A 15,767-nucleotide genomic window follows, 5' to 3' on the forward strand; every position below is an offset into this window, starting at 1 on the left:
TGGCCTTTTGCCCGGTACACCGTCTTCCAACCTAGTGGATGAGCTTTTGGCTCCTGGAACTCAAAAACTTCAAGCACGAATGATGGGTCAAACCAACGTTGCGTTGGTAACATTTGAAGTACTTAAAGTGCCTCGCTACGTGCGTTTCTATGGCGCAGAACTCCGCTGCTACCCCCATCGACCCCGCCAACTGGTTTGCAAGATATGTCACAAGCTCGGCCATTTGGCTGATTACTGTCCTACGCCGTCGCAGATCCCGTCGCAAGTTCCGGACCCACTCCAAGTCTCGGTCCCGATCCTGCGAGGCATTGGTGCGCCTCCCAGAGAAGCGCCCTCCTTCCCCATCTTCCCAACAACCCTACAAGAAGGCCCTGCAGAATAACGCCCCAGCCAAGGTGACCTTGGTCCCTTCAGGGGTGCAGCGGACCCCGGAGAAGAAAACAGCAATGGAGGCGCCTCGGGAGTTAGGTCGGGCGGAGGGTCCCCCACAGCTCGCTCCGTCCCATAAATCTCTCCCTACCCCTTCCCCTATTACCAATTCGTTACCACATCCCGAAACTCTAATAGAAATAGCCCGCCTATGTCGTGACATGGAGGCGCGCTGTGAGCGCCTGCAAAAACAAATGGACGCGCTGGTGGCAGACATGAGCACTAGTATGCAGGCGGCTCTGGACAGGATAGAACGCCAAATGGAGGCCCTTAAAATAGGAATTACGGAGCAAGTGAAATCATGTATAGAGTGCACTTTCGCACGCATGCAAGTTCCTCACCCGGTGCCCGCATCCCTATGTACGACCGCCTGCTTCCTCTCGCGATGATGATGGCGCCGCGTAACGCGGAGCAACTAGTTGTGTGGCAGTGGAATTGTAGGGCATTCCGCCGAAAACGAGGTTCCCTACAGCAGTGTATCGCCACATCCACGAACCCTCCCGATGTCATCCTCTTACAGGAAGTCAATTGCACACCTTCTTTATCCGGCTACAGCACGCTCTCGGGTGTCTCTCCTCTTGTGGGAGCCTTAGTTTCGAAACATGTTACATGTCGCATGCATACCACTAAGATTGACATTCCTCACCAAATATTGGAAATAATTACGCAAGGTAAACGCAGCGAGAGTCTGTTTATACTCAATGCATACAGTTTCCCCCGTTCGCGAAAGCACTGTTTTCAGCAGCTACTAACAGAATTTGGTAGGTTTGGACGGGTTTGTGTGGCGGCCGGCGACTTTAACGCTCCGCGTACTACATGGGGTTACGTTAAATCGCAGGCTAAAGGGACCCGCTTATGGAATGTCATCTGTAACATGACATACACGCTGCTTACCGACCCAGAGCACCCCACTCGGATGGGCAACAGCGTATCTCGAGACACCTGCCCTGACCTTACCTTCGTGCGCAATACTGGCCCAGTCGTTGCCCACGGGCCTTTAGAGGAGCACCTTGGTAGTGACCACTACATTGTGGCGACCACCTTGTCATTACGGAGTGCGCGCAGGCCTGAGCGAAATGTGCGTATAACGGATTGGGCGAAATTCAGGGAACATCGCTAGGGCCCACCTGAGCGCCAAGGGCACAAACGCTGGCTTGACTCTCTCGCACAAAATCTAGAGGCCACCACGAGCACACTGCGCACCACAACCGAGACACCAGACATAGACGCGCATTTACTTATCTTTGGAACGCCCTCAAAGGGTTGGCACGACGATGGAAACGACAATGCCTCAACCGCAAACTTAGGAAACCTATAGATCAAATTACACGGGAATCTCAGGAGTATGCAGAGATCCTTACGAGGAATAACTGGCGAGGATTTTGCGATCGCCTCTCAGGCACATTGAGCGCAGCAAAAACGGGGTCGATTCTTCGCTCACTCACAGATCCGACCACAACAAGGGAAAAACATTTCAACAGCTGCACATCCTAATGCACGAGTACAGGGACGATGTCTCGACACTCCTCAGAGAGCTAGCGAAGCATTTCATACCCACAGGCCCGCCGCCGCAGTACCCTGAATATCCTTATGTAGGCGAGGCGAACGAATTGCTCGATGCAGACATCACATCTGACGAGGTGCGGGTGTTTCTACAAGACCTACGCCGCAACACGGCACCGGGAGCCGACCACATCCGATTCGCTACCCTTCGTAACCTCAGTGACGCGGATATTAACCACCTCACCCATAACTTCAATGATTGCTGGCGCAAGCTAGGGCACGCTTCCCCAAGCATAGTGGCACGCCGACATCACACTGATCCCCAAACCGGGCAAGCCTGTTAAGGTTGAAAACTTACGACCCATCTCCCTAACATCCTGCATTGGTAAGCTCATGGAGCATGTACTCTTGCGGCGTCTGCAGCCCTTCCTCGAAGAAAAATCATTCTTTTCTAACTCTCAATTCGGATATCGGGCTCGTCTGTGTGCCAAAGATGTGCTTTTACAATTGCGGGAGGAAGTCATAGGACCTCCGTCGTCCGCCCAAACGAGAGCACTCATCGCCTTAGACCTAAAAGGGGCATTCGATAACGGTGAACATGACCTCATCCTTCGCAACGTTGCACATTCACACTGTGGAATTTGTATGTACAACTATATCCGCGCATTTCTTCGAGGTCGCCCAGCCACCGTAGGAATGGGACCGCATCGATCCGGTACGATTGGCCTTGTAGGACGTGGGACACCCCAGGGCTCAGTTCTTCCCCTACTCTATTCAATATCGCGCTCGCAGGGCTCCCCCGGCTACTCGACCAGATCCCTGATGTCGCCCACGCTATTTATGCGGACGACATTACTATCTGGTCAACACGGGGTTCCGACGGAGCCATCCAGGACCGACTGCAGCAAGCAGTCGATACAGTTTCCGAGTACGCGAGAAAATGCGGCTTAAGATGTGCTCCGGAAAAGTCGGAGCTCATAATCATTCGCCCCCGGAGCCGTTCATCTACTCCCCCTATCACTGTGCACGTGGATGGCACACCGATACCACAGGTTAATCGTGCTCGTATCCTCGGCCTACACGTCCAAGCGGATGGCAGGTCAAACTACAAGCCGTCTCCTTAACTTAGGGACACATAACACACTAGGCTAGCTGCTAGAGGCACATTGGGTCAGCCATCGCCAGCGCCTCCTACTCACTTCTACTGGCCGCCATCTTCTCACACGTCTGGGATACTCTGTCCCACCCCTTGAGTCTGAATCCCGTCCAACGATCTTGTCGTCAGCGATACGCCAAGCACTAAGTATTCATCCATTGCCACGTAATATGCACCCCGAGCATGACAAAGGGCGGCGCAAAGCCCGTGTACGATACATTGGCCGCATGCTTGGAAACATACCGGAAACACACACTTTATACACGGACACATCACACACTCAAGAGGGCTGTACCTCGGTCAGCATAAAAAGCGGATCTTGACTGCTGTGATAGAGGAGGCTCGGACATGCAAACACTCTAACATAAAGTGCGCTCCGAGAGATGGAGTCATTGCTGTAAAGCTTGATCATGCATTTTTTTGTTTATAAACCTTTTTCTGTTCCCTGAAACGTCGCTCGTACCTTTCTTCCTCCCGGCGCCAGGCACGGCACCATTCATGGAACCTCCGTGGCCGCACGGACCCACGACTTCACAACAATGCACATATAGTATGCTACGGTGAGCAGGAAAAAGTGGGTTACGGGTAGCACAGAGAGAAACACAATTCATCAGCCCTTCCACTCTGTGAAGAAGGACCAGCAGCGAAGCTGTGGTGTGTTTTACCTCAGTTGACGCATCTATGTACATATTGGCGGTGGTGCTACTACCACTACTACTGCTGCTGCTACTACTACTACTACCACTACTACTACTATTACTACTACTACTACTACTCACACTACCGCTAATACTACTACTACTACTACTACTACTACTACTACTACTAGGTTGCCCAGGCGACTATGACGTAACCAGAACACACAACGCCCATTGGTGGTGACAGTGTGTATGGGACGCAGGTGGCCGTTAAACCGAGTCTCAATGCGAGCGACGATATGCGTTGACCAGGGCGCAGTGAACGGAGTGCACGAAACAAAGCATGTTTTTTTTTTTGTAATTTGCGATTGAGCATACTTCCTAGTTATTTAGCTGAATGTAACTTGGAAGGTCTAGAGTTTCGTTCTAGCGCACAAACATAGGGTTGTCCATTTCGCTCTCGTAAAGCCCATGTATTGACAGCAAACGGGAATTCCACAATATTCACAACTTCACTGTGCACTACGTAATTAAGAAATTACATGAAACTCGGCGTAATGTTAGAATCGTATTCGCGGCTAATTTTCATATAATTTTTTTTTAGATAGTCTCGATAACACAAGAGTTACAGCCGTTTTCTGCAACCATACTCCCTCCGTAGACGCCCATGTATTGACAGCAGGCGGGAATTCTGTAACGTTTAAAACTTCGCTGTAAACTTACTAATTAAGACAAGTAAATGAAACTATGCGTAATTATAGTGGTTATAGCGACCAATGTCAGGATAATTTTTTTTCCAAGATACCTACATTATGTTAAGAGCTACAGAACATTCGCGAGAAACTGAAGACGAAATTTTTTTTCCTGTCGACGCGACGCGTAAACGGACGGACATCGACCACCGCCGGAGGGTAGCTATATACAGCTTCGCTATAAAAATAAACAAGAACAGAAAGAAATGAGAGAAAAGACTAAGGATGTCGCTTCGTCGGGAAGTGAACATCGAAACTATACACTCATTCACTGTGATCTGTCGATTTCAGCAAGCGCAGTAATGGATGTATTGCTTTCTCGGATTGTGGCACTGTAGCCTTGGTCCAAAAACTTTTGTCACCGTGAATAATCTTAAATACAGTTCTCTAACGTACGGCGTAGTAGAAGACACTGGTCGTGACAGCGCGGACAGATACAGACGAGACGAATCTTGTAGGCTTCTTGGTATAGGAAACGCCGTCTGGCTGAAAGACGTCGTCGCGCATGTTGAAGATTAAACGAGTCGTGCGTTCTCCTGTGTTGAAATACAAGGTCTCGCAGTAGGTCTCTTTTGGCGTGTAGACTACTATGTGGTGAATTGTGGCTTGGGCGACAGCATTTCCCTCACACAACTGAGGGATCTGATTGGCGGTCCACAGGGATCTCTCGCAGAACCCCCGCAGCTACAAGGCTGGTGCAATGAGTACGATACGATACTTAGCACATAGCAGTGATACGACATATTAGTGATTGATTCTCACGTGCTATGCTAGTTTAGAAAGTCTAAAAAACCATTGGTGTTCAAATGTCAGTGTTTTCCCGCTGTTTATCAGCACATTATTGTAACGGTTTTTATATTGTCACACGCCTGATTGGATGGTGGTAGTCAAGACGTAATGAACGATTTGTGGGTTCGTTATCTACTTGCAGGGATGATAGATAACCACTTTTGAGAAAATGGTGTTGTTTCATGGCCAACTCCAGAACGTTCATAGAATATTCAAAGACCATTAAGCTTGACGCTCATATTGAAACATTATACGCGTACAGCGTAAACTAATCACACTTTAAACAACTACGAGTAGGAGACTAGAATGTTCGGATGCGTAATATGAATCAAAACGCCATGAAAAATGTCGATTTCACGCTTCCTAAAAGCATGGTTATCAGTTAAACAGGTATTGCATAGAATGAAATGTACGAGGTCCCACAGGACGCTGCTAAGTAAAGCGTTGTCACTTTTATTTTTGTGGGAATTTCCGATTGCACACTCTGGATCAAAAATGAAAAAAAAAAAGATTATCATGCCTCGGTGTTTTATGTGAATGCATTTCATTTTGATATTGCAATGATCCTCCTTCTCAAAAGTGTAATTCCTTTTGTCACGCAAATCGAACAATCGATGTAAAGTGCGTGACTAGGCACTAGCATGACCTGCAAGAAGAAATACGTACAACACGGCTCCTTTCGTGATAGCTCGAATCCCAGGGGTTACCTGAGGTTCTTCATGCTGTGATTACCGACGGCAAGAAATTAATCGAATGCGGCTAGGAGGAACTCGACGGGGTTTCAGGAAACGATTTGTCGGCTTCATTAGCACGCTGGAATTACTACCTAAGAAATACCGATACGGAACACGAACGCCGCGAATCTAACCCTGATTTACATAAATCTATTTTTGCACACGTTCTTAAACAATCCGCTTAAGATCATATGTTGAGCCCTTGGACATCTTGTAATCGAAGTGATCGATTTGCCGAAAGGCAATGGAGGTCACTTGAATGTTCGTGGCCGTGATAAATAAAAACTCAACCAGAAGGTAGGGAAATAAAATTGTTTTGGTATTGTACTTCTCATTGTTGGTGTCGGCGTGGTACTGCTCTTTTGTATGGGCAAAAAAGATGAACAGGAGTGCTATTCAGAAATACCCGAGTTGGGAAAAGTTCGGTATCTCCGCGAGCTCTGAAGACGCGCTTATATGAATGAGCTAATAGGGGCGGAAACACCCTAGACATTTCTTGGGACACTCGGTCCCATGCCGATACGCGGCGGCAGCGCCGCTTCCACCAATGGCGGTTGCCGGAAATCCAACTGGAAATAATGCGCAAACAAAACAATGCCTCCATGACGTCCCTGATGAGGTCAGAAGGTAGATGGAAAGGGCGCACTGCCGGGAGGAGGAGGCTGGTTCTGAAGCCCTCCTTTCCCACTTCGCATGCGAGCGGGCTGTGATCGTGCTCTCTGGCAGGTCCGCTGGCCGCGCGGCGACATTGGCTAAATCGCGGAGCAGAACCTGCTGAAGTATGCCGGGATTAGTAACGACGCGCTTCTTTTCTAGCGCGTTTACCTTGGAAGCTTCTATTATGTTTAAAGCATTGGGACAGCGCTCGTACACACCCGAGCCGTGCAATTATAATAAAAAATATTTATATAGCGAACCGTCGTTAACTACCAGTATTCGCAGGTAATATATTACATTTCGTGAAAGTAGTCGTTTTGAAATTGGTTGCTTGCGGATAAGTTTAGGGCTGCAGTTCAACTAGCCCACAGATATAGAGGGGGGTAGTATAAAGAAAATAACTTCGTGACACCATCAATCGGTAATCTTGTTCATGTGTTGTGAAAGGGATCAATTAAAGCGGCCAATTTCTCCGTCAGCCAAAACTCAACACAAGTCGTCATAATTTGCGTTACATTCATATGTGTAGAAAACCACGGCAAGTATTAAGACACTATTTTGACACAACAGCAGCGCAAGAAACCAACCATTCAAAAAAAAAAAAAACTTAATAGCGCACTTCATCTCAAGGGGTATTACGAGTTCGTACTTAATTAGCATTATATACTCTATGCTTGTATTGCTGGTATTATTAAATACATTTTAGCGGCAAAACAAATAACATTGCGCCTCGTCTATAATACAGCTGCTCAAAAACTTGCACAGACCGAAGCTGTGCCTAAAGCAAGGTAACTGAGCGTATGGTACCGTCTACGCTCCAAAATTCACATAAAATAGCGAGATTATACTTTCTGCAGCACGATATCTTAGTAATGGTGCATCAAAACGCAACAATAAATTACGTTCGCTCAAATTTTTGCCGCCATTGGTCTAGCAGTTTAATAAAAAATAGCTGTTTCTTTTTTTCTTTAGCTTTGGCTGTATGTGTCGACAAAGTAAAGAGTGCACAAAATATATAGGCCAGCAAACACGCACTCAAGCCCTTGAGTACAGGTACTGCACCGACAGCAGATGGGCTGTTGTCATGACGATGGGTCGAGCGACAGTGCTCCTTTGTCAGACCACTGAGGCTTGCACAGAATTGGCTTACTCATGCAAAATGAATACCTGCGCAGAAAATAAAGTCGAATACTTGCGCTTACCTGCTGTCGTTAGAAAACCTGAAAAGCTTCGCAGAACTGGAATTCCACACCACGAAACACCACAGAGCCGCGCGACACATCTGATGCCCCGTTTAGCCGCCTTCGTCGAATGCTTGGTTGACCTGGTTCCCTGCGTCTTCCGTTCTTTGCGCGCCCCGATCAAGCTTCTCTGTCTTATCTTTCCCATCTTCATACTTGGGACGACAACAGAAGCAGATGACCAAGCGCGATCCGACTTTTGATATCGCTGAGCGAGTGGCAAGAGTGAGCGGAGATAAGCTCGACGGACGCACGAAGGCAACCACTTCCTGCGCTTCCCCCGATTTAAAATTCGCAGTACGAGAAACAAAAAAATAAGGACGTGGTTAGGATGTCCGGCGACCGCTTGGAGCACGGATGTTCCTTGAAACCGAAACTATCACTCGCTTTCCGAGGGTTGCTAATAGTTGCTAATGGAGGGACTTAAAAATTCAAACCTCGGCACGCCTCCAGTTTCACTGGCTTATCTAGATTCACTCTTGGATTATTACCATGTGCGCTTCGCCGTTACCTCATGGGTGGGTGGCTGAAAAAGAAGTCACGTGGTGAAGCTGCCGGTGCATTCATTTATTTGTTTATCGTTCCACCCGGTGCAAGCAAGTTATAGAGAAAAATTCTAAAGAAACCAAAGGGTTGGCGAAAGAATGCATCACGTCGGCACTGTTCGCGTTCGACGGTGGAAAGAGAGACAATGTCCGAAAGAGGAGACACACTCGTGACAGGCCTCAAAAAGGCATGGCAAGCGGCTCGTGCCTATAATTTGCACAGCCGGACAGTCACTGTATTTTACGATATTGCGATATGGCGCTGATGACAATAGCCAGCGCTGGTGCGTAAAGTTGTCCGGTCTTCTTTGTTCGAAACGAGGAAGCAGGGTGCGCTCGTGTTGACATGCGTGGCTTTATTTCGACAATTTATTATGCGCTGCCTTCGCGCGTTCCGTACCACTTGTGTTCACTGACTACCGCAGAGCAAACTCGGGCGAGCGAGAAACTCAGGGGCATCATGCATAGCCCTCCAGGGACTCAATTCACCAAACTTTTCGTAAGTGATGCTTACGTATCGTGAGTGATGTTTACCATTGGCCGGCCGCATTCGCTAATTATGTGTCCAGCATCAAGATTCGCAGGAATTTCCTTTTAAGAACAATGCTAGAGAAAGAACCTTTGTGTAAAGACATGAGCGGTTGCCCGAGCACTTAACTCTCACTTGTATGGTAAACTTATGATAAACCTATCGACACAGTGCATTAGCGAACTGACCAAGAATTGTTTCGTAATCGTTGGGCCACCTCATGGAGAAGGTGATGCGAAAGCGACAACGGCATCGCTTGACTACGTTCTTTACTAAAATGCCCGTGGAAGTGGATAGAAACATCGTAGCACTCTGAAGTGATTATCCGCTACCGCACCGCCAGCTACAACGCCTATGTACCACTGTCTCATACATCACACTGCAGTCCCTCCGTCATTCGGCGTACATTGAAGCTTCTCGTTACAAATGTGACAAGGGGGTTTTTGCCGCCTTCCGGGAATGATAAATGTCTAGCGTCAATGAGTAACGGGGAGAACAGCTTCTGCTAATATGCAGCTGCTAATGCGAGCCCTGTTGCTATGGAAATTCTCGTATCTGGCGCGAGAGATCTCGGCATATGCGCGTGTGCATTATGTACGGATCGTTGGGATGAATAATGAACCGCTCTCCAAGAACAAAATGACTGTCGTAGCATTCCCTCTCCCCCACGTCATCTGATGCTCTGCCTTCGCCAGTTTCTACGACAAATAATTATCTACCTGGACATACACGGACACCAGCCTTGTCTGACATTTTTATCCCGCGATATGTTTTTGCTTCATATGCCATGCAACACCTTGTTTAAACATACATGTTCCTCCGACGTAAGTACCAAACAAATGGTTTCACCTATTGTACTTCTTACGCCGTATCAACAGCCAAATTCTTTAGTACTTTCCATAGATTCGCTGCCTCATCGTTTCAGTCTCCCTGTCGTCCTAAGCAAATTGCGATGAATGTAAAAGCATTTAAAAAATCACACTCCCGTTTGATTATTGTCCTCATTATTCAATAGCTCTTTGCAGCGAGCATTGGGTAATTGCGAAGTATTTAAGAGAATGCCTGAAGGCGTGTATTTGAAGGATGTCTGATAAATTATTACTCTATCTTTCCAGCAGCGAAGTTGTTGATGTCATATATTTTTTACTAAACCCATTTGCAGTTCCCCGTAGGCTTCAGGAAGAAAGTGTAAGTCACGTTATGCATAATCATTAGAATCAAACTTGCTTATAGTGTCATGTGCGTCTCACAAAAAGCAGCTCATCGACTGTTCACGCCCTATATACCTTTCCACATTATCGTTCCCGAGTGGGAAACTGATTTGTCTGGACGTCGTTTCCAATGACAACTTGACTTCTTTCGAGCACAACACTCATTTATCGTTTTCTAGAAAGAAATTTTCCAAATATTATTGTACGAAAGCGGTTGACCTTCTTTTTTGATTTGTGTGTTTTTACTTTCAACCACGGTACGCACGCAGCAAAGCCAGAGCTATGTTCTAAATAATACCTTAGATCATCGTGAGTTCTTAGCTGTGCGAACAGACTAAAAACGAGACGAGCTGACGAGCGTTCTGAAATCGTATTGCCATTCGTCTGTTCCCGCTGTTAAACGATCATCACGATCCAGAACCAACTAGTCCACCACGAAGAGATAACGTTCATCTTCAGGACTTCTAAATCGCAATGAAAAGACAAACGACAAAGGAACGACAGGACGGGGCGATTGACAATCCATAACATAGCCGTAATAAGCCATAGCATAGTGCCTTAATAGCCGTTAATCATCTTTCGAGTGCTCGCTTAACAATAAAAGTGAGTACCCATGTACCTTGCGCTGGCTACTATTTACAGATCACCGGGTGGCTAAAGGCGTAGCCTATCTTTTTTTTTTTTTGCCAGCATTCAATTATTCTGTAAAAAAATCTCGTGCTGCGGTCATTCTCAGTAGGGTGACAATGATGATGATGGCAATGATGATGGCAACCTGTAAAGCATTCGTGCTCCTGGCTTCAGGCGTTCTTGTGGTTTTCCTTATTTTGCACTTTTACCTTTCCTTGCAAATTTTCATGTAAATCGTACTTTTTTAAACGCCCGAAGGCTTGCGTTTCTGCATACGTGCACAATCACAGCTAACTGTTGCACTTACGACGCAATATTTTGTTCGAAATGACCCAATATAGAAAATTTAAGTCGTTTCGAGCCAGAAGGACGGAAATTACAGGCGAATTAATAAACTACGAAATCTTCGTATACTTACGTTTCGATGAGGTGTCCTCCTGCTGTGCGAACTTGTGGCCCTTTCCAAGGAGTCAGCACTTTCTTCAGTTTCCTGGCGAGCTCACTACTTACTACCGAGTAATCTGCACCTGTATCCACTAATGCGTCTACTTCGTAACCGTCAACAAACACACGTAAATCGGAAGCAACGTCACTCTTACGGCACTGGTTTCTGAGTCCCTCGTCGTCGCTCGGAGTCATCGATGGAGGTTCTTCTCTTTTCGCGTTGGCAGCGACCTTACCTCCCGAGGTCGCTGACTCTAGTTTTCCCGACGCGGGCTCTGTGAACGGCGTCTTGGGGAGCTTGAAGACGGGCGGGGGCTCGGTGACCGATGCCTAAACGGCGCTGTTGACCGAGGTTGGTGTTGCTGGTAGGCGTATGGAGAGCTTTGACGAGTGGACAGGTACTCTTCGATTTCCAAGGGACGCTCACCATTTCGAGGGCATGGTGCGTTCACCGGAAAACCACGAAGCCCTGCCTGACGATAGTGGCACATTCTGTACAGGTGGCCAGCCTCAGCGCAATGGTAGCAGAGGGGTATTCGGTCATGAGTGCGCCATACATCGGCCTTCCTGAATCTTCTCTTGGGTGGCGGCAGCGTAGTTCGAGGCATCGAGCTATTCATAGCGGAAGTGGCTGCGATGCCAGCACGTCCGGGAGTTTGCCTCAGCACATCGGCATATGAGAGGGTCGGTTGGCGCAGGAGTGGCGCTTGGGGTTGCGCACTGAGCTGTGGTTCCCGGACCACCTGTCTGACTTCTTCGCGAACGAGGTCTGCCAGCGAAGAGGGCGTTGGAACGTTCTGGTCAAGCCATAGCCTCTGAAGCTCTTCTCGCACTACAGATCGCACGAGCTCTCGCATGACCTCCACGCTGTTTCCGAAGACGGCTGGAAATGCGTCTACAGAGGTGATGTTCATTTCCCGGTTGTACATCCTTGATCGCTGTTGCAACGTGCTTTCCATAATCGTCGCCTCTGAACGAAACTCAGCGACGGTGCGTGGCGGGCTCCGAACCAGCCCTGCGAACAGTTCCTGTTTTACGCCCCGCATTAGATGGCGTAGTTTCTTGTCCTCGCTCATGTTCGGATCCGCTCGGCGGAATAGGCGGGACATGTCTTCTACATACATGGCCACGCTTTCGTTGTTACGCTGGTTTCTAGCTTGCAGGGCAGCTTCGGCCCTCTCCCTTTGGTCGGTACTCGGGTAAGTTGCCAGCAACTCCCGTCGGAAAGCATCCCACGACACAAATGTCGCTTCGTGGTTTTCAAACCACGTTCGTGCGCTGTCCTCTAATGCGAAGTAAACGTTTCGTAGCTTGCGCGCTCCGCTCCATCCATTGAACTCAGCGACACGCTCAAAGCGTTCCAGCCAGTCCTCTGCGTCTTCAAATGTGTCGCCATGGAAAGGCTCTGGCGTCATTGGAGAGTTGACTACGATATGAGTTGGCGTGGTTTGAGTTGTCATCTCGGTAGCGTTTCCGCTAGCAGATGCTGACGCTCCGATAGAATCCGGCAAAGGGAAGAACTCAGGGGGCTCACCACGTAGGCGACGACTGCTGCGTTGGTGAACAGGACTCAATTCGATGGGTCCAAGTTGCCGTGAGTCCGGGCTCCTTTCTCTGGCTTAAGAAGGGCTTGAAATCATACCCCGCACCTCCACCAGATTTGTAACGCACAGTTGAGTGATGGTGCTTTAATCGCTTTACCTTGGGCGAACTTGTGCCCGACAAACAGATAACAAGAGCCTTACAGGAACGTCCACAGTCTGATGATGATGATGATGTCCTTGATGAGTTTGGCGCTTACCCACTCGCGGGGATTTTTCGCAAGAGACCCGCACCTCTTCTTCTTCCCTCGTGTCCCGCGCTGATGACACGCTGCTCCGATTGCGCGTGCCTTGCGAGCCCGTGTTGCCCGTTTCACTGCCGCTATCTTTCGCAGGTAGCAGTAAACAACTGGACGAACGCAGGGGGCGGCTGGCGCGCGTAATTTGAAATCATCTTGTGTCAATATGCACGTTCTGTAGGCACAAACTACAGTGCTCAGCAACTGAAACCCGATACTCGAAGCGCATGGTCGCCGGCGCTTTTTGCACCTATACTGTAAGCGCTGGGGATGCCGAGCTGGTGCATCGTGGTATACGGTAAAATCAAGAGACTTTGCGACGCATTGTGACAGCCTTTGGTCCAACGGCGATCACTTATAGTGCTCACCTGTGTCGCAAACAAAAAATTACCAACCCTTCCCCTAACAAAAAGGCGGGTAAGCTAAGCTTGTGCTACGTGCACCTGACCTTCGTCATGGTTATGGAACCCACAGGTAACGATGCCGGATTGCTTCGGCCTCCCGCTTCCTCAGCTCTTGAGCTTCTCCTCCTTCCTGTCGGATTACCTGGGCTGGGGGGGGCAGGGGGGGGGGGTGCTCTCGCCGCGCCAGCCGCGAGCCCTTTCACGGGCGAGTTCTAACAGCAGCTCCTCGAAGGCTGCTTGTTTTTCCGAGGAACGCACAACGCGTGGCCATCCAATCCGTTTTCCGAGCATGAACTGAACGGAAACGAAGACACAGGCGCAGCGCGCGCGATACACTTTTTTAAAGCGACAGTTTTACTGACCGCGAACTTGCGATTTCGCCGTGGTGGTGCTCCGAGGACGCACATGACGTCACAACGTGCGCCTCGCCCAAAGCCACCTAGAATTATTTCAAGGCCTGCGCGCTCCGTCCGTGACGTCACGTACCTTGCCCGACCCCGCCGGAGTGCGTCTGCTTGCTACCGCCCGTTCGCCTTTGAACCAAAGTGAAATGGGAGCGTCCAAGAATTTCAATGCATGATCAGTATTTAGTGTCAATTTATTTCTGATACCAACATGAAGTTCCATTTAAAGGCCCGCGGTTAAAACCATTATTTAACGGTGTCATGCTGTCATGCAAGCAAGAGAGTGGGCGACAGTAGCATTAAGGAAAAAAGGTTTATTTTCCAATAATAGAACTGATTAAAAGAAACACTGAACAATACCCTGACAGATTTACTTCAAATGCACACTGAAGAACGAAAAGGGAGTCCTCACAAACACTGTATAGACACACTACAATACACTGACTACAAACAATACAAACAAATCCTTGAACCAAACAACCTGTCTGCAGCTGGTCTGCATTACGAAAGCGTTTTGAGCTTTCTTTGCTGTTTCTTTTTTGACAATTCAGTGTTTAAGAGGTCTGTCTTCATTTCGACATAATTTTTAAGCAATATATTCGCTGCTGCCCACAGTATATTTTGATAGACATCATCAGGATGATGACCTTGAGAACAGATATCGAATCCTTCATCGTCTATTACTTCTTGTGTCAAACTAATCAGCAATTCCCTTTGATGTCTGGAAGCATGAAACTGCACAACATTTTCTTGTGTAGTCAATTTCTCAAGAACTAGTTGCATTCGCAGCACGGCATCTATGACTACAGGCCTCGGGAACTTCAAGCCACCCCGGGAGAGGTTCTCAATTATTATGTTGCGATCCAGCTCCATTTCTCTTTCCTGTGCAGTAAGGTTTTCTGCACAAGCTGTGCAAGGAATCTTTTTTATAGCTGCATGCGCACAAAATCCTGCTATGTATGTAATAGCTGGCAAGCTCGACCCCTTGCTTTTAATGTCTTCTTGTGTTATTTTTATCTTGTAGTCTTCTATGAGGCGGCTGGCATCTAATGTTTTGCTGCTAGATTTCCACATGTCTCTCATTTCAGGGAAGATAAGCGAGTCTTGCAGCCTTAGCTTCGCTTCCGCCTCATATATTTGCTGTATGGAGACATGATAGTTTGTCCCACAAAGGCGACGGTATCTTCCAAAGCCTTCTTCGAGGCTGTCAGTTTGGAATTTGCCAAGCAAGACATACTCCAAGTGAAGCTCCTCAATGCAATAGCGGCAGACCTCAATTAGGGAATAAGTTGTGAGCCTGAGTGCAGCATGCGTATCAGTTGTCAGAGCACCGGTGTCCATTTTCACCTGTTTCCATACATCTAACCAGCTGACGAAAGAACTCGGGAACTGCACTTGCACACCATACAAGCTCGTCACTGGTTCTTGATAGGGACATCTTAGCCGACGGCCTTTCTTAGGCGTTTTTACGTTGACAATGTGCCACCACTTTAGTATCACGCTGATAAAGTCTGCCGTTCCTTCAGCATCGGACAGGCCAAGTTTTGCTCCAAGTGACTTCAGGGCTTCAATAACGAATGGATTGACAACTTTAAGTGCTAGTTTTACCTTCTGTCTTTCTATGTTGGTTGGGTGGAGAGCTTTGTATGCAAGCCCATAGCCAAACTTTGCTAGACTTTTGCTTTCAAATTCATGTATGTCCCGGAGTGCCTTAAAAGAAGCTCCATTAATGCGAACTAATGATGATGCACTTGAAAACTCCGGATAGAAAATGCATGTTCCAGAATTTTTCTGATTAAGCCAATTGTTCCTCACACATTTTAATAAATGAACAGGATCCACTACATAAAATAGGGGCCTA

At 47.9% G+C, this 15,767-nt stretch overlaps 2 protein-coding genes across 2 annotated transcripts in view; both read right to left on the reverse strand.

Moving 5' to 3' along the window:
• LOC142571005 (uncharacterized) overlaps nucleotides 1-7,976 on the reverse strand; it is a 230,604-nt gene extending 222,628 nt beyond the window's left edge. Inside the window, exon 1 of the mRNA XM_075679305.1 lies at nucleotides 7,861-7,976. The gene's annotated coding sequence lies outside the window, so the exon portion shown is untranslated. The remainder of the gene's footprint in view (nucleotides 1-7,860) is intronic.
• A 6,431-nt stretch (nucleotides 7,977-14,407) lies between these two features.
• On the reverse strand, nucleotides 14,408-15,078 carry LOC142570470 (uncharacterized). The gene has a single exon (XM_075678854.1). It carries the CDS (start codon nucleotides 14,987-14,989, stop codon nucleotides 14,408-14,410), a length of 582 nt encoding a protein of 193 aa, XP_075534969.1. The 5' UTR covers nucleotides 14,990-15,078.
• Nucleotides 15,079-15,767: the final 689 nt, after the last annotated feature.

This window comes from Dermacentor variabilis, chromosome 2, assembly GCF_050947875.1.
Source record: "Dermacentor variabilis isolate Ectoservices chromosome 2, ASM5094787v1, whole genome shotgun sequence".
NCBI lineage: Eukaryota > Metazoa > Arthropoda > Arachnida > Ixodida > Ixodidae > Dermacentor > Dermacentor variabilis.